The 19,179-nt window shown below is 32.8% G+C and overlaps 1 protein-coding gene across 10 annotated transcripts; it reads right to left on the reverse strand.

Moving 5' to 3' along the window:
- Window positions 1-424: 424 nt before the first annotated feature.
- On the reverse strand, window positions 425-17,581 carry LOC110814073 (ion channel POLLUX-like protein, putative (DUF1012)). Of its 10 annotated transcripts, none has more exons than XM_022041396.2 (24): window positions 17,296-17,579; window positions 14,605-14,681; window positions 11,986-12,104; window positions 10,315-10,586; window positions 9,418-9,489; window positions 8,795-8,870; window positions 8,588-8,686; window positions 8,356-8,510; window positions 8,160-8,264; window positions 6,536-6,622; window positions 5,241-5,325; window positions 5,008-5,155; window positions 4,846-4,922; window positions 4,666-4,746; window positions 3,340-3,519; window positions 3,137-3,250; window positions 2,365-2,457; window positions 2,107-2,233; window positions 1,924-2,000; window positions 1,725-1,772; window positions 1,547-1,616; window positions 1,384-1,457; window positions 794-904; window positions 425-715 (listed from the first exon to the last, which is right to left on the reverse strand). In XM_022041396.2, the coding sequence occupies exons 1-24, from the start codon at window positions 17,379-17,381 to the stop codon at window positions 614-616; spliced, it is 2,535 nt and encodes an 844-aa protein (XP_021897088.1). In that variant the 5' UTR covers window positions 17,382-17,579; the 3' UTR covers window positions 425-613. The 10 variants fall into 10 exon arrangements, 9 of the variants coding, with proteins under 9 accessions (XP_021897088.1, XP_021897086.1, XP_088071315.1 ...); XM_022041394.2 differs by having other exon boundaries at window positions 10,315-10,604; XM_088215189.1 differs by lacking the exon at window positions 17,296-17,579 and having other exon boundaries at window positions 11,986-12,099.
- Between the last annotated feature and the right edge of the window lie 1,598 nt (window positions 17,582-19,179).

Consider the following 19,179-nt stretch of genomic DNA (forward strand, 5'->3'; position numbering starts at 1 on the left):
AACATAAACATCATGGCAAAACTCTTTTCTAACCCTAACTATTTTATTCTTTATCGGACCAAATTCTGAAATGATTTGGTTATGTAAAGAGGACATAGAAGAGTTAGGAATATTCATGTTCATACTTTAGTATAAACCAAAAGAAGGCTAAGATGATTATATTGGACCAAATAATTCATATAATCAAACTTTTTTATAATCGAAAAGATTGATTTAGGAAATAAATGCTATGAATCATAATATTATAAAAATTATAAATACAGAAAATCATCACTAAACAATTTTAGTTATGTTTGTATGATTTACTTTATTTTGAATTACTACAAACTAAATAAATTAAAATTGAATGAATGATTGAGAATAGATTGTATCCAATTAGAATTTTAGACATTTTAGTTCTAAGGGCAACATAACCACACAGTCCTGAAGGAAATTTCATTGGATTAATCAGTTTTGCTTTTACATCTTTTCATCAGTTTGTGGCTTTTCATGGCAAATTTTATGTGGTACTTTTCAGCTTTAGTTCTTAAAAAATAAAAAAAGAAAGACAATGGAAAGAAAAAAAAAATCAAGAAAACAAGGAGCATGAACAAATGAAGAATGTGTTACACAATTAGGCAACAATGGCTTGGTCGCCTTCAATCTCAGATATAACGATTAATGAATCTGTTAATTTAAGGGAGAGGGGTACTGATTTTGGAATTGGATTGATAACCTGCAGCATAATAAGGATTTACTTTAGATTCTAAGGCAGATTTATTTAAAACTGTATGTAAAGGAAAAAAGGAAAGACCTTCTTGTTGCCTTTCACGTAGCCTATAGCAACTTCTTGCCGCAAATGTGCCCTCTCAGCAAGCTCAGAGAATGATGGATTCTCCCCTTCTTTCATATAGAGGCTAATGTCCTGAGATAACAAAGTGGCAATTATGTGCAGTTGGACGGATCCAGGAAGCTAAAAATACTTTCTTGTATTCAACCTTTTTTTAACAGGGTTGGTAGTAAGATTAAAGCTTGAGTCATCAACTCCACTAAAGGAGTATTATGTCATTTGAGCTACAAGCTCTTGGTTTCTTGTCTTTCAACATTAAACTCTTCCAGGCTTGCACTCATTCGTTTCCAAATAAAAATTTGGGCAAATAAAGATATCGTAACTAAATAGTCACATGCTTTCTTTCCTTCTTCATGCCATATTAGTTGAAAACATATAGCTCATGGGAAAAACAATTTGTTGCTTTTCTGCAAACAATACATGCTAGACCTTGTTTTCCACAATAGCATGAGTAATCTAACAAATGTAATGTGCTCAAAACTTACTTAAGCACCATCTGATTGTTTGAAAGAACACTTCAGAAACAATTGCCAGGTATTAGGAAAGGCATTTACCTTCACATATATCTCATCACCTTCTGCATTCAGAATATCCTTCCACACCTCGTTCAACTCACTGTTTTCTGCCACTGTTATGAACAAGAGCTAATAATTCTTTTAGATTACAGACATCGAATTATACAACTACTGTGATGGCAAGTAGAAATGACTAACAGACCTTGAGCTGTTACAAGGCTCATGACTTCCTCCGCCGCAATATAAGTTAGTGAGGGGTTAATTCTTGTAATCTGTGACAGTTGCCGTAATTTCAGGGAGTTATTTTAGTGAAATACATGCTTAAAATATCATGGATGTTTGTATAAGAAAGTCAAGAATATCTGTTGAGGAAGCATTACTTGTTTTCCCAATTTAGAATCAACAATCTCTGCAACTAAATTTTGTACCTGAGAAACACCAATCCATCTCTTGACTATACTATATATATAAAATATATTAATATTCAGGACACAACTTTAACATGTCAGATGGAAATTTGAAAATGAGGATTAATTGAACCATATCCATCTTAATGGCCAAATAAAGAAGTATATACACCTTAACACCGAATTTCTTGCAGATGTTTTCAGCAAGGAGAAGAGAGTATGCAGATTGCTTGTCTGCCCTGGAAGAATCTATAAAGAGACAGTTGCAAGTCTAAGCTTTATAAGTATGTACAAGGCACTTTTGTACTTCCGTACTGGCTGACTCCACAGTCAATTGAAAGATCAACATATTTACCTCCAAAAAGCCATTCTCTGTCAGATATTACAACAACAGAAAATGGAATATCTTTGCCTTTCTTAAAAGAACTTTGGATATTGAGTATGGTCTCTTTTAATGTATCATAGTTCATGGGGTTTCCTACCTGCAGAACATGGAAAGAACTTAAACATTAGAAGGATGGAAGACATTTTCTCTATGCTTTAGAAAGAAAGAATGGTAAAGAAAATAAAGAGAAGTGGAGGCTTTTATCTGGTTGGTTCAACTGATTGTTACCCTGTGAGATACTCGGATATTTTTCAGTTTGTTCACACCAGCTCTGTCATTTTCCTTTTTCCTGTCTTTTAGTGGTACATCTGATAATATTTCCTGAAAACAGGTGACATGCTGAAAATTATTAGTTCTGGATCCACACTTCTATATGCTAGAAATTTAATGAGTGGAATATCAATGTTAAATTTCATCAAGTTTAGACAATAGACAATGATGACAGATTGTCAGTAGTCCCCAGAATTAACATCCTAACAGATATAAAACAAGTCCACTACTAGCCAGCTTCCAAATTGATGTCAATATGCACCTTAAAGAAAAACCAGGATTTTGTCTCAAGTTTTCCAGTTCATTGACATCTGCAAGAAGTATAGAAAGCACCAGTCCAAGATGCATGTTCAGTAAAGAAGGCCATTAAAGTCTTAGCTTAGATAGATCTATCCACAATGATTAAAAAAAAACGATTCTCAGTCAATGTTTGGCAGTAGGGTACAGAATGCTTATATTACTTGTCTCACAACAAACTCGTAATGTTAATCCTAAAATTTAAAGATGCATCAGAGGTTAACTAATTGTCTCTCCCCTGACTAAACAGCATTACTTCTTAATGTAATATGCAAGATTCATTCAACTTACATCTGACTATCAACTTGACTTCTTAATCGAAGATTTTATGGTCAATGAGGGCTCAAGTGAACAAAGATGCACCAAAACCAATAAAAACTTAAAGTAAGAACTGAAACAGGAAACACTAAGAGGAAATAAAGAATGAGCATACCAATAAACTGCCAGGACCAAGATAATTATCATACTCTTCAACCATCTGCACAATGTCCTGGCGCCACCCAAGTAAAAGTATGCATTCTGTAGGTCCTTGATTCCAGTCTGATGCCTATATTCACAAGCAAAGCATATCAAGACTGACTTCTAAGAATACCAAAAACACCACCTTTAAGCAATAACATCTTGGGAAAATAATACCTTTGATCTTTTTTTGCTGGGACGTCTTACAATATTTCCAAGTCGCTTTTTCTCCAGTTCCAAGGCACAATTTGAATTATCATCACCATTTTCCAATACTTGCCAACTTTTGCTGCCTTTGACAACATCTGAACATGCAAGCTCTTTCCTTCTCCTATGGACAGGTGAGATGAACAATACCTATAGGTGAAAGTGAAACAGACATCCTATGGTATCATAAATAAGATTACAAAAAAAAGCGTATTATGGACTTGATTATTTTAATGAAGCCGAATATTTCAAACCATATCTTAAAAGGGAATTATACCATTCTCCTGGAGAAAAAGATTCATTTAATATTGAAATGATGACCAATTATTACCAAATCAGGTGACAAACTGCCCTAATTTTCATGCAGGTATTGTACTGTAAAAAAATTTATTCCCTGAAAACTAGCCAGCAGAAAAGTTCATGATTGTTCACCGTACAGCTTTGCACATCTATTACTGCTCTAGACTGCAGATTGTAAACCATTATGGAGCACAAATTGAACTGCAGACCTAATATACAATCACTCCTGTAATGTTTATGAATGTGACTAGGGAAAAAAGATATTTTATATGATACTTCAGTCCTATATTAAAAAGTTATGTGATTGTTGTGCTTCATATAAAAGTTCAGATCACACACTATTAATAACTTAATATTAAATTTTTGAGAGCCAGTAGTTTAGGTATGAAAGATTATTGGGCCAGTGGTACTTAGGCATGCACGTTGCACGTGGTATTAGAGCACGTACAATCTTAGACCTTTGAACATTTTGTTGTTATTTGTGATTGTGTGATCTGTGGTATTGATGAGAACATCAAGAAAGTGAAGATTGTGATACCCGAGTCCCATATTAAGAAGTTATAGGATTATTGAGCTCCATATAAGAAATCAAGTACTTCACTCCCAATAACTTGAGTTTAAATTTTTAAGAGCTAATGGTTTGAGTCTGGAGGTTATTGAGCCACTGGTGCTTAGGCCCGGAGCATTACTTTCTACTTATGAGAATCCTCAATGAACAATTTGTTTCGATAGTTTAGGCCATGCTGGACATTGAAGGAAGCCTTTGTTCTAGCCATAGCTTAGAAAATTGTTGAATTTGAAGGAATAATTGTCCCCCTTAGAGACTTATTCACAGAAACTTTATCTCTGCATCAGATAAAAAGTTCACACCATACAACAAGCAAGAATTCATGACAAAATTTTTTATCAGTCACAAATTTAAGATATGGTTCTGATTTCTGCATGGAGTAAACAGGAAGATAAAATAGAAGTTTGGAGATCTTAATGCCTGCATACTTTGTCATTGTCCTGCAATATTTCATCATCATTCGGGTGAAAGTATATCTTCCCACTTCGATAAATACCACAAGCAACTGCCTGAAGAGGATATCATATTAGAAAAAAAAATTCAATTCAGTAAGCTGCACCATAATTTCTAAAAGTTTAGTAAAAATTCTATTTGGCAGATAGTATCACCTCCTGAAATCCACATCTCAGTTGCCTATATTTTATACCCACTAGATCAGGAAAACTGCAAAGATTAAATACATTTTCTGCAAGAAGCAAACTTGGCAGTCATTATTGTTTTAGTAAACATATTATATGATAGCAACATTATATTTTGACGGCATACTATACTTCGATAATTTAGCAAGTGCCTGTAGATCTTTATTAGCCCTTTTTGACGAGAACATTGGACAAACAATTTGGATGCAACGTTTTCTACAGGCTCAACTTTCAGTCCAGAGATTGACTTTAAGAGTTCACATGTATTGGAACTTGATACCTGCACTCAATTATTAAAAAACTAAAAAATTCAAGAGAAATATGCATGGTTAGTAGAGTCCCAAATTTTACCATAACTAATATACCTCTACAATAGTAGGCACTAATTCCATCTTCGGAATAGGTTGAAGGGCTAATACCGAGAGAAATGCATCAGTATCAACTTCGTACCTGATCACTTTAAGTTAAAGTCCATCAATTTTTTACTAAATCAAATGGTTTCTCTGTGCATTTACTAATCGAAATTACAATGAGCATAGAAAATCCTCAAACAAGTGCTTCATTTGGAATTTTTATAATTTCATTATAAATTGCAAGTAACCAAGCAATCTTTTTGTAGCAAGATTAACATTTTATCCAAGCCATATCCTTGATTTTGGAGACCCTTCAGACTGAGAAATAGATCTTTGCTAATTTTCACAGCATGCTTGTTCATACTGTTAGTTAGACTTTAATCTCTTCTATTTTGAAACAAAATGACACAAGGGGCAGATGGAAGACGAGATAATTCAGAACTGTTATGAATCAATGGTTTTGTCAGGAAGCAATTTTAAGGGCAAAGGAGGTTTGAACCACCAATGATGAACTTTATTCACAAGATATGGTTAAAAACTAATGTATCATTTTTTTTTCCTTTTGTAACCTTTAATTACCGAATCAGTAAACCAAATTCAAAATAAAAAGCTCAAGTATCAAGAATAAAATTGAGTTATCATCATTAAGCAATATTCATAATAACAATATTCGCTTTTAGATTAACTTCGTACAAGCTTAAAGTTTGAACATTCAAGGGAAACTTTGTAATGAGTAGACCCTCACTAACACCTGTGAATAGAGCATCCAGTTAAAATCTTTAAAACTAGGACCAAATATTTGCAAAGCCACATCCAGCATCTCACAGCACAGCCTGTTTGGTGCAGCTTTTGGCTGCAGCTTTTAACTTCCAAAAGCACTCTTGCAACCAAACAGGTAACATGTAAAGTATTTTTGACAATAGACAAAACTAAAATCTACTTTTGATAGATTTAAAACCAAAAGCTAGCATGTACAGCTTTTAGAAAATAACTTAAATTTACACTTCAACTTTCAAAACTCAATTTTATCAAACATAAAACTTCTGTTTTTTCAAAATGACAACATTTTCTATAACTATTTCTACTAAATACTAAATAACTTTTGACTGAAAACACTTTTAAACAAGAACTATTTTAACAGTATTTTTAAAACTCACAACACAATCTAGAACCCTACTTAAACGCCCACTAACTGTTATATCCTCATAACTTCATGATGATTTCAACAAATGAAAGTTGAATTGTTTTAGTAGAACAAAATAATAGCGACAAAAATATAATCTGTTTTAAGCTGATCAAGTTCTTACCGATCTCCCTTTGTTGGCAATATGATAATGGCACGTGCTTTATCAGCTGCAGCTCTTTCAAATGATTTTGTTAAGTTAAGGCTGCAACTGTAGAAATCCAAAAATAAAACAAAAATCAGAAATAAACTGAACCACTGTTTTTTCTACACTCCTGAATACGGCACTTCATTTTTTTTTGCAAAAAGAGGATTTTTGCTTCTTCCTCCTGCTTCTTCTTCTTCTTCTTTTTCTTATTATTATTACTATTATTATTATTATTACAGTAACAATAAAAACACATTATACAAACTCTTGAATGAAATTAAATAACTAATGGAAAGTGACTTTTAAAATATATAATAACTATAATCAATTATATTTACGTAATGCTTTAGTCTTACATTATGTTTGAAACAAATGAGTTCCACAAAATTTTGTGGAATCCATTTGCAGTTCTAAATTTTAAACATAAAATTATGTCAAGCTAAGAAATTTACTGAAAATCATATCCATGCGAATTAAGGGAGTTATCTCCAAATTCCATCAAATCCTATGGAGTTTAGAAATGAATTCCAGATTTTTAAGAAAATGACTAATAGAGAATCTCATTGCTCACTTTTGCCCTCATTCCTTCAGGTGCGAACATGCAACTGAAATAAATAAAATATCCTTTAGAAACAACGACAAAAAGAAAATTCAAATCCAACATATAGATTCTTCATTGCTCAAAAGATTGTTGAAATAAATAAGGTAAGATCTCCTTTTAGAACAACTAAAAGCGATTTTTCATCTTCTCAAAACAGTGTTTATTAAGGAGTGTATATATACATGTGTGCATATGAGAAAACATAAGAGAAGATATTTTTTATTTGCTGAAAAATAAATTCATGTGGTTCAAAAAGTTGAACTGAAATAAAGTTGAAATAATTGTAAGATTAATTAAGTATATTAATTAAGAATAAAAGGAGTATTTATGTAAAATGCAAATTAAATTCAAGATAAATTTATTTCAAACATAATAGTTCAACTGAATTTTATAAAATATAATTATTTAATCTGAATAAAATGTAAAATCTAAATATTTATCTTCTATCTAAATCTTTCTTTTGTATTTCATTTTCTTTTATTTATCAGTAAATAGATAAATCGAATAAAATTACTTGTTATTAGAAAATATAAAATCATAGAAACATATTTTACTTTTAATGTACTTTTTAGTATTAAATTTGTTTTGGTTGATGACATGGCATACTATGTGTTTATTTGTGTTCGCATGACATACTACACAGCAATAAAAATTGACAGTGTTAATTGAGTAGTTAAATGAAACTCTAACTGAATGCAATTAAAAATTTTAGTTACTTAATTGAATAGAATAAAATATTATATTCTTAACTGCACATTTATTTATTGTATGTTTAGCCAAAAGAAAAAAAAAAAGAAAAAAGAAAGGCAGGATCATGTTGCATGATTTTGGAAGTATGCTTGTAATCAAGAACCCCAAGAAACTTGAATTGCAGAAGAGTTTTCAGCAAACACCTTTGAATCTCAATTGTTTCTGAGTGTTTGCAACCTCAGGTGTATTCAGAAAGAAAGAAGATATTGAAGTTTTCTTAATCAAGACCAAATTACTTAACACTTTTACCTCTTTGTAAGGATATCAATGTGGTTGAGATCCTTGGCAATGTTATCTGCTGCTTTGTCCATCTGTTTCCTTGGAAGATCAGACATAAGGAGAATTCTTTGCCTCCTACATAACAATGCATATGGAAAGGAGACAAAAAATCAATATTTAAACACAACATAACTAAGAAACTGCTGGAAGTATAGGTACCAATTACCTAGCTGTAGCAGTACCTAAACGGACAGCGTACTCATGGTATTTATTAAGTTGCTTTAGTATGAAAGTCAGATGACTGTTTATTCCACAGATAACAATATGATCAGTCTCCAGAACTTGCATTTGTGCCCCTTCCCTGAGCCTTTGCATATTATTCTGTCCAAACAAAAATCTTAAAGATTTCATATGCATATGAACTAATTTTGTTGATAGCTTCTCTTTTAAGAACTTACCCTGAACTGTTCTGTCATTGTGCTCAATAGCCGAGAGTAAAACAAGATGCCCCAAATAGCTAGAACAAAACCTATAACCCGTTCCACACGTGTTCTTTGCTGCAGTGTGAAGACATAAATAATATTCAGTAAATGACAATATAAGCAACATTATGGTTAATTTTTAAAGGATGAAGAAAATAATCATGTTAAGAGATAAAACAGCACTTTTAGATGCGTTGATGAGGAACACAGGCATGCCCAGGCCTCCCACAAACAGTCTTCTAGAGATTGCGTGCTTCGCCTGCATTATAAAACAAAGCCAACAAGCAAACAAGCATTGGTTTTACATTAATTAGGAATTGCCTGTGAAGAAAATTAAAAGACTATTATAATAGCATGTTACTCAAGAAATCAAGACGTTGGTGTTGTCGTACAAATGGAAGGAAGGATATTCAAACCAAATGATAAAGCACGGAAACACTAACTCAGAAAAGAATTCAAACTAGTACATTTACTTCTCGGTTTTCCTGATCTTCTTGGTGGTTTTCACTTCCATGTAAATCTCTAAGTACCTATAGAGTTTGATATATCTCAAATTCTTTTCTTCTTCCCCTCCAATTATCATAAAACCTAAGGAAGAGAGCCAAAAGAGAGAGAGAGAGAGAGAGAGAGAGAGAGAGAGAGAGAACCCACAATTTTATTCCCTTGACAAGATTTCAGAAATAGAGTTACAGCCAGATAGTAAAATAAAATAAAAGGTTACAAGGCAGAACAGCCATTTGCAGTAAGCTTGCTGTAACAAAAGGCTACATCAAGGTTATCTCAAAGAATATAAATTTTAAGGTTACCTGAACTTGAAAAACAGGAAACCACCAATGATTACAAAGGAGAAGCAGGATAGAAGAAGCACAACAAGAAACCTAAACAAGTTATAGAAGATGAATTCATCAGAAAGATGAAAAATATACACCTGAGAAATACTGAATAGCACATGAGCATGCAGCAAAGAACAATTCAACCAAAAGAAAATTGAGAGACTTCCATAAAAATAGCCTTTGGATTTAGATATCTACAGAAACAAATATCAAATCCATAAAACTACACCTCTATTTTGAGGCTCTAAGTAGAAGCTCTAGTGTTCACATAAGATAAGAAAGCCTTAATTGTAAAAAATATGCTTTGCTACCAAACCTATTCCATCTAGAAACACTTGAATACTAATCATTCAAACAGCTTTTTCCTGTTTTCTAGGTTATTCCACAGGACAACAAATACTGCCCTTCAATAATAAATGACTACCATAAATCTCTGATATTCTCGTTCTTTAAGAGCACCAAGTTCTCTTATCTTATGTGAACACTAGAGCTTTCCATAAAACTATACTGCACTTTCCAGTAAAAAAAGTGCAGTAATTAACCTTAATTTTAAATCATGATGGCTCCTGAGATTGAATGGGAAACCTCAAAGACAATGAAAAAAGTAACAGGAAGCCTTTTAAACTTAGCAAAAGAGGCCTTCATTCCATTACATGTCACAAGATAATTAAAAATGAGACATGCTGTTTTGATTAGGTAACAATGCTCCGGTAATTTATTGTCTTAGGGCCAGTCCGCTTCATATATGTGTGTGTGTGTGTATAGGATGAGAGAGAAAAAACAGCATTATCCATTCAATGCTTGGATAACTTAATAGAAAAAGCACAGGCTTATGCACCAAATGAAAAAAACTTAAAAGATGTCACTTACGTGGCAACATTCTTTTCAAGTTGAACGTTGAACAGATAGAGTAAACGTGAAAGGTTCCAACTGATATCTTGAAATGAAGGAAAGGATACATCCAACTTAAGAGGCATAGGTTTATTCAAGGAATTAGATGTACAAGCAAAAGACAAGCTGGTAGCCTTATAATATGGGAACAAATGGGGAAGTGAGCCTTGGATCAGCTTTCCCAATGTATTGACAACATTTAGTTGTGTCAGTCTGAGAAGCAAATACAATGACGTAACGGCTCGATGATCCTGCAAATCCAACGAATTCTACAGAATAACAGCAAAAGTATAACTACCAACAGCATAATTTCAATTGAACACACCAGCTGAAGTTCATGGGTATCTTCTACAGCAGGAAAAAGTTTTACAATCTAGCACCTGATAGAGAAACGAAAATTGTAAATGTATCAAACAAATTATAATACTTTCTGTCCTTTAATCAGGGGTTGAAGGTTCCACTCCACAATGCAAGTCAAAAGAGTTCTGATGAACGTACAAATTTCAAGTAGCATGCTGTAGATTTTGTAATGACTGGAATCTGTGTCACAGCAAGCAATTCAAAGAATCCTAATGAATGATATGCTATTGGCTCTATGTGCTTTTTCTAGACATCCTAAGTCTATCTTAAATGTAGCTCTTGAATTTTCCTCATCCATCCTATTTGACTTTGTAGTCTCCTGTTACATTCATTGCGCACCAGCTCCATCAATGATTTAATGAAATTGGACCTTTATTATTTGAATTTTCGGCATGACAAAAAAAAATCTCCATGTCAAGAATGCAGGTCTACTTTATTTTAATAGTTCTCCTTTTCAAAGTGGCATCTTGCTCGTACTTCTATTAGTACAGTTTTGCTGACTGGGTTATCAAAATTAGCTAAAAGGGGCATGAACAGTGGCCTCATGCTGAGAAAGGTGTTATATGTCAACTGTTAAGCTCGGGAAATAAAGTGGGGCATCTGGTGTGGAATCATATTTGTAAGAGTAAAGAAGGGAATGCCAGAGGCAATTACAGGATGCTTTAAAGCTCATAAATCCCTCTAAAAAGGAGACAACAAAATTTCCCTGTGACATCTCACAATTTGAGATTACGTAGTAGCTCTCACAAAAATTTGAGATTATCTAGTAGCTCTCATGATAGGAAGTACTGATTATTTTAATCATTTCAGAGAAATTGTTCAAAGTAACCAGGAAGTGCATAAGAAAAATCTTTGTTGTCTTGTAATCTTTGTTTCCAGAAGATCCTTTTTTGCTCTTTGGTGTTATCCTTTACAAATTTTGAGTCCCAAGAAAAGAAGGATGCTCTCATATTGATATTCAGATGAAACAAGTGTCACTAATTGCTCACCAAAATAACTCACAGGCATACAATTTAATTAAGCACTATGCTGGACGCCAATATTTGTTGCTTCAGCCTCAACTTCAGAAAGACATCCAGACGGAAGAAAAACTATGAATCAACCAACGGATGTATACATCATTTAGAAGAAGAATTAGCATAACTACAAATTAATAGGATATCTTGCTGGAAAGAAATCAATAAGTTACACCTTTTTCCAGAAAAAGAGATATGTAAATGATGAAATCCATACATATCCTAACTGAGCATCCATTTTGAAATTTTCTGTATTCAGGGAAATAATATTCACCTGAGAACTATCATTCCTGTCTGTCCAAAATCTTGTGGCATTTGACTTATCTGGAACACTCACAGAAGCAATTGAGTGCAATTTATCCTGCATCCTTTGGGAAATGGCCTTCAACTTCCCTAAGGAGGAAATAACTTATCAAGAACTATATAATATACGAAAGAACAAAAGAAATATGTAATTCCCACCATTAATTACCCAAAAGTAATGTGCAGATTGACAATAGAGAATCTTACTATCAGATACTAACACTCTAAAGTGAAAATGAGCACAATCTTAGTTTTTCTTTTTTGTTTATCCTTGCTGCTTTAGCATTAAAAAGGGTAAAATCTTGATGGAACCTCACTTGAAGGGGTAACTGGAATATCAATCTACGAAGTCACCAATCAAGTATATTTTTAATATAAACTAATTATTCATCAACTCACATTTAAGATCACTACTGAGAAATGAATTTGTCTGTTGACAAAATTTTAGAAACATTTGGTAATGCAATTCCACCTCTCTTGCTTCAATGATTATACAGGATAGACTCAATCTAAAACAATTATGAAGTGCTTTCACTACTTGAATAGGTCTCCCTTGCAGCGTCCTTAATCTCCTTTGCGACTCCATACAAGAGAAAGTTCTCTCCTATTTCATTGCGCATCAAGTTTGATGTGATAATACTTGAGGAAAAATCTAGTGATAAAAAGGAGGTTCCTGTGGCCAACGAAGAGTGGAAAAGGTCAAACAACAGTGTGTTTCCTGGACTTACTCAAAAGTGTTTCCGAACAAAAAGTAGTCAAGTTGAATCCACCCAGGTACATGTACAAGGTTGTGAATCATGAATAAATGAATCTAGATCTCGGCCTAAGAAGAGGTGGAATCAGAAAAATTGGAAAATGATAAAGTTATTGGACTTCACGACCAAAGAAAAACTCGGCCCACAGATCCCGGCCCAAAAGGAAGCTCAGAACATGATTTGGGTGCGGATACCCATTGGGTACATGTGTGTGGCCCTTCACATGTGTGGGCAGTGGTACCCACACATGTGGGCACTTCACGCGTGACGTGCAAGCAACAGCGCCCGCACACCACACAGTGCGCACACAGGCACGCGTCTGGCCAACTGCATGCACAGCACTCGAGCATGTGCGGACAGGCAGCCCCGCACGTTACCGCGTGCGCGAGCATGCGCACAGACAGCAGCTGGCATGCACACCCCATCCGCATGTGCACAGCAGACCAGGCGCATGCCCAGCATCCAGCACGCACGCAAACAAGACCCGCGAGGCGACACACGCCATCCGTGCTTGAAGAGTAAGCTGCCTGTGTGGCAGCCTTTCCTAAGTCCTTTTGGACTTCTTCTCTTTTTTTTTTCCAAGTCTACAATGACTCCAAGTGCAAGGGACTTCTTCAAAATTATCCATGTGATTTAAAAGTCAAAATTGGAGGAGAATTTCTACTCAAATTTGAAGTCTAAAGAAGATCAATCTACTTGAAGATTTGGATAAGGAGAGAAGATTATTTTAATATTTATTTTTAATTATTTTGATTATTTTAATTGATAAGACTTAATTATTTAATTATTTTTGTATTTACTTTCTAGTTAACTTAAATATAAGAGTTTGGATAGGAATTTGTACTATTCCGATTAGAAGTAGTCAATAAAAGCCTATATAAAGACTTAAGCTCTTATGATATAAATCATAATTCAGTTTATCAATAAAATTGAACATTTTTCTTTCTTTAGAATTAGCTAATACTAATTTCTTTAAGTGTTCTTCAAGTTCTTAAAAGATAGGGAGTTCTTTAAAATCTTGTTGAACCGAGGAGTTGGGATCAGTTTATCTGGTAAGTCATGACGTCTTTATTTCTTCTTTTATTTTTCCTTGTTGGTTGAGGTTTCAAGAATCAAAACGATCATTCCCATACCCTCCCGCATCAAAGTTAATAAACAAATACATCACCATATAGTTTTGGGATTGCCTGAATTCAAGATAGTTCTTTTAAGGAACAGTATTTGCTCTGTAATGTACTCATTCTTTCCTTTCCCACAAATGAACATCATCACGGACTGGGACCATTGAAGATAATTCTATCTATTGAGTTTGTGACTGGTAATAAGAAGGGAAGAAGATGTTTCTATTCCTCCATAGCTACTCGCAATTGGTGTAGCTTCTGGGGTGGAGTAAATTTCAGAAAGGGAGCTTTGTTTTTCAGTTGCCATGCCATATATGGTCATGGGATCATATTAGGTTCTCAGAGATAGTCTTCGATACCATTAAAAAAAACCGAAAAGAGAAGTTGAAGAAACTAAGAGGAAATTCTAGGTTTTCTTCTTCTTATTATTGAATGAAGAATGTGAAGAATATGTATTGAGAATCTAGCACTAAGTCAGGCCTTAAGTTGATCTAACCGGAGAAAATCCTCCACTAGATAAGGAAAGATAATATTCCAGATTTGGAAAGATAATATCCCGGAAATCTGGAATAGCTACACCGGATTACCGTAATCCCTAACTAATTAACTTGAATAAGCATCTATAGTTTAAGATTCATATTTTCATACATTATATTAACAAAAGAAATTAATTCGTAAGGACAAATCCAAAATATTCATTCCCAAAGGACCTACCTCCTCTGAATATTATGAAGTCCTGTGCATTTGAAGATGAAGACTTTGTCCACCATAACTGACATAGCATTGATTTCCTGGAAAGTATTATTCGGGATAAGTCTCTTAAGCTACAAAATAATGCTCAGGAATGAATAAAGGAGAAACTGGCTCCTCCACATTTAGAGAACTGAAGTTTTTTTAAAACTTGCATCCTATGCAAGAAAATAAGAAATGTAACAAGATGAACAAGCAAAGGAATGAGACCCCTATAGTATTTTAACTATATCTTACATCCTTAATAAATGAAACCTTTATCCAGCATATCTATGAAAGTATCAACCTTTACTATTGTCATTATTGGGCAGATGCAGAACAGGATGCTTATACATAAGCAGAAGTAGAAAATAAGCATGCTTATGAGTCATGCAATAAAAGAAACTTATCTGCAACAAACTTAGTTAATATTGAAGTTTTGTTAAAAATAAAAAGAGCCTTAATTATGAAATGTTTACAAAGAAAAGGGACATCTTCAATGGATCTATTTGCATGCATTAGATATCCATCTTCTATGAAAGTCCCTGCACTGTGTATCTAGTTAACTAGCTTCCTAGTAACATCTTTCATTGAAATAACCAGCAAAGAGATTATGGAAATCTTGATACAAACGTTATGTCATCCCTTAATTAGCATTCTAGTCTTTAAGAATTATGCAGAGTCCATTTGAAATCTTTTTGTAGGTCACTCCAGTTGACATCAAATTTATTTCCATGTTTCTTCTGGTAGATATGCTCATAGTACAGTTGCATTCAATCTACTAGCTTATGGCATTAGAAGTAATTCTAAGCTAGTTAATTTCTTTTCAAATGTTATTATGGTTTTTGTTAGAGATTGAATCCTTTTAAACTTATAACTACTCTTAAAATTTCCAAATAATTGTGGAAACATGACGTCAATAAGGCTAGAGTTCTTTTTTAAATTTTCTGTAAGATGTTAAAACTAGTTCCTGTTTTCATCTCCCAGTGTTCCGTGCTAAACATCTAACGACCCTCTAAACGTAATTGCCCATGTAACCACTAAAAGAAATTTTCCCAAAATTTTGTGAATCCAGAACTTCAAAAGCTTTTTTCCTGTTCACGTATATTATTTCTGCTTCAAATTTTATTGGTTTCCAAATTGTTTTAAGCTAAATCAAAGGCGCTTTTCCACATTCCCATGTGCCCTTTCTGAAACCTTTTTCACCTGTTTGACCTTCTTCCCAAAATAGTTCTGAACTGTTAATATCCCTTCCTTTACTACTTGCCCGTTAACCCCCTTCAATCACCTAAAAAAATTTTCTTCTTTCATCAAAAATCCTGGATGCTAATTTACTAATGCTCTTCAAATTTTTTTGGTATGGTTTCTCGTTCCAAGGACAAACTCCTAAACTCTTCATTTTTCCTTTGCCAAATACGAAGTACCAAATAAGCTACAAGTACAAAGATTAATATACTTACTATCTTAAAAACAAAAGGAGGATACATTGATAAATGTATATCCCGAACCAAGTAATTGATCAATCAAACAACAAACTCCATGCATTTCGAACCACCACCACAAATTTCAAGAAATGTATTCCCACTTCTAGTTAGTTGGTGAACTTCACAGATGAATACAATGAACTTTTCTTCTCCAAACCTTTATTTAATTCTCTGTAGGCATTTGATCCTATGTTACTAAGGCAACCTCTGATTATTTCAAACATGTACAGAAGTCAACTCATCCAAGCATATCTGTATCGTGGGACAGTTTGGAGGAGGTCCAAAGTAGATTATGTTCCTCGTTCAGAGTGTATTATGTTCCTCTGTGAAGAGAAATGGGAGAATTCAAGCCAGGGACTAATAGGATATTAGACTGGGAGATGATAATGTTTCCCAGTTCTCTTTAGTATAAGGTAATGGTTTCTTTACAGAGATTCCTTATCTATATACAACAGGACTAGGAGATGCTATTTCATGTTGATACACTTTTGTTAATATCATGTTGATACACTTTTTTGTTTCCTTTTTGTTCGTATTTCTATTGCCACTCTTTCTCTTTTTCCTTTCTAGAGGATAATCAATCCTCCCTTAGCTTGTAATTTCTCCATCTATTTCCAATAAACTTCTTCTTTTATTTTTATTTTAAAAAAACACCCAGAGCTCGTATAAACTCGCATGTCCCTCTTCTTCCATTATATAACTGTCAATTCACCTATAAGTTCAGGGCCCCACTGTCTCCAAAACCAGAATAAAAGAGTACCTCCAATTCCATGGACACTAATTTGATCCACGCAGATAGAGACCTATTACATATAAACCTTCAGAATCCAATCAAATTAATAACACCTTACACACAACCAGATTTACATAAAAGAAGTAAACAAAACTAGTATAATAAACAGAGAAGAGTAACTGTGGGGAAATTTTCATTTCAAATCTACATTGTGTTTGGACTTTGGTCCAACAAACTAATTCGGATCACATGCACGAATCAGAAGCTAGAGCTTAGTCGCACGAAACCAGTGACCAAATGTAAGTTACTTCTCTAGTTGACAGAGTTCACATCGATATTATGAGTGATAGAAACACTGAATTCCGATTCTAAAATCTGCGATCGTTAATGAAATTGTACAGCAATTGAAGTCGAAAGGAAGACAAGTGAGCGAGTTTTATCAAATGGAAAGACAAATACCTTTCTGGAGATGGAATCCGATACAGTCTGGATACTGGAGAGGGTGTAATCCATGGCTTCGAGCTCTGGAACTGACTCAAAAGCATTCTGTATTTACTGGAACACAACCGTTAATGGAGGGAAGTGTTTAACGATATGCTTGCAGAATGCTTGCGGTTATCTGTACGAAAGGAGAGGTGTCAAAAATGTGCTTCCTCTTTCATTTTGACACAGAAAAATAAGACGCTTTCGGGAATAAAAGTAACAGAAGTTGAAGGAGAGAAACTGAGAGTTCATATCAGATGCCAAAAATTATTTATTTTTATAATATGGAAATCACATGCGAGTGTTATTACAAAATTCAGAAATAAGGTTTGTTGCTATTAGTACTATTTTAAAAATATTATTAATTTTATTAAAAAAAAATTAATTTTTAGTTCCTATGATAAATTGAGAATTATTCTATAATTATGATAAAATAATATAAAAAATTTAATAGATACATTTTACTGAATAGTATTTCTCAAATTATCATTCAAGAAAATATTTATTTACTATATTAAAAAAATGCCTGCATCTTTTCTTTATCTAAACTTTTGGAAGTACTAATATATTTTTCTATTAGATAATTAGTGCTTCTATCCACATTTATAATAATATAAATTTGATTTGTAAATTATGCTACTCTTGTAAATAATTTTTTTTTTTTTAAAAAAAAAAAGGTACTAATTGATTAAAAAGTAAAAGGAGGCAAGAAAAGGAAAAAATAAAAATAAAAAAATGGGAAAGAAAAGTGAGTTGGATTCTGGACCACTGCACGCTCTGATTATAGAATCCTAAATTGCTGCCGTTTTTTGTATGTATAATTTTTAAGTGCAGTGGTCCGGGCTGCCACCCTGTTTTCTTTTGTCTAATTCACCTTTTTAGTTAGCTACAAAAATTTATTTCAAAATGTAAGTTTATTAAATAGTAACATTTAATTTTCATATATAATTGTATGTGTAACTCAATAATATATTTTAAATTCCGTCAAATTTAATAAAATGTAAAATTTATTATTTTTATTTATATAAGTTCTTATATGGGTTCAATTTTATCATATTTACATAAATTTTTCTAATTGAACCAATAACGTATTTGATTTTTCTTTAGTGAATGAAATGAAAATAAAATTGTAAATAAATATTGAATACAACATTTTGGTTTTAATAATAAATCTGAGTAGTTAAATTTGCATTGTAATCATGATCAGAACTTTGGCTTTATCATGATTGCAGCCTCTTGATCGATAATCAATTACATTACCTGATACATTGTTCTAAAACATTAATTGGTACCTAATTCAATAATCATTTACTTTTCTTATTATTTATTATTTAATTAAATTGTATGATATTTAAGTATTATATATTAATTTTATAAGTTGAATATGGTAATAAAAAAAGTAGGTCAAATAATGTACTACAAACTGTATTATAAAATAATTAATATTTTTTTGATAATATTACTTAAATCAAATAAGGATTACACCTAACTAATATATATGTATATATACACACATATAAGATAAGCCAATAATTTAATTCAAACTTTCATATTAAGGTAACAGTATTTATGAGATTAATGATTCACTAGATATCAAATTCATAATACTCCCAGTATCGATTCATAAGTGAAAGTTTTTATCAGTTATATAATATAGACCTGAATGGTCTTTAGGTAAAACAATGATAATATTTTGCATAACATGAAATTATTATAATATATATATATATATATAATATAGATTAATTAGAAGGCTTGTCGATTAAACTTTTATAAAATTCAAATAATTAAATCATATATTGTAATCAACAGATTGGGTGAAGAAAGAAAAAAATTAAAGTACGAAGAAGAAAAATGATG

This window comes from Carica papaya, chromosome 3 (assembly GCF_054855325.1).
Source record: "Carica papaya isolate Zhongbai chromosome 3, ASM5485532v1, whole genome shotgun sequence".
Classification (NCBI taxonomy): Eukaryota; Viridiplantae; Streptophyta; class Magnoliopsida; order Brassicales; family Caricaceae; genus Carica; species Carica papaya.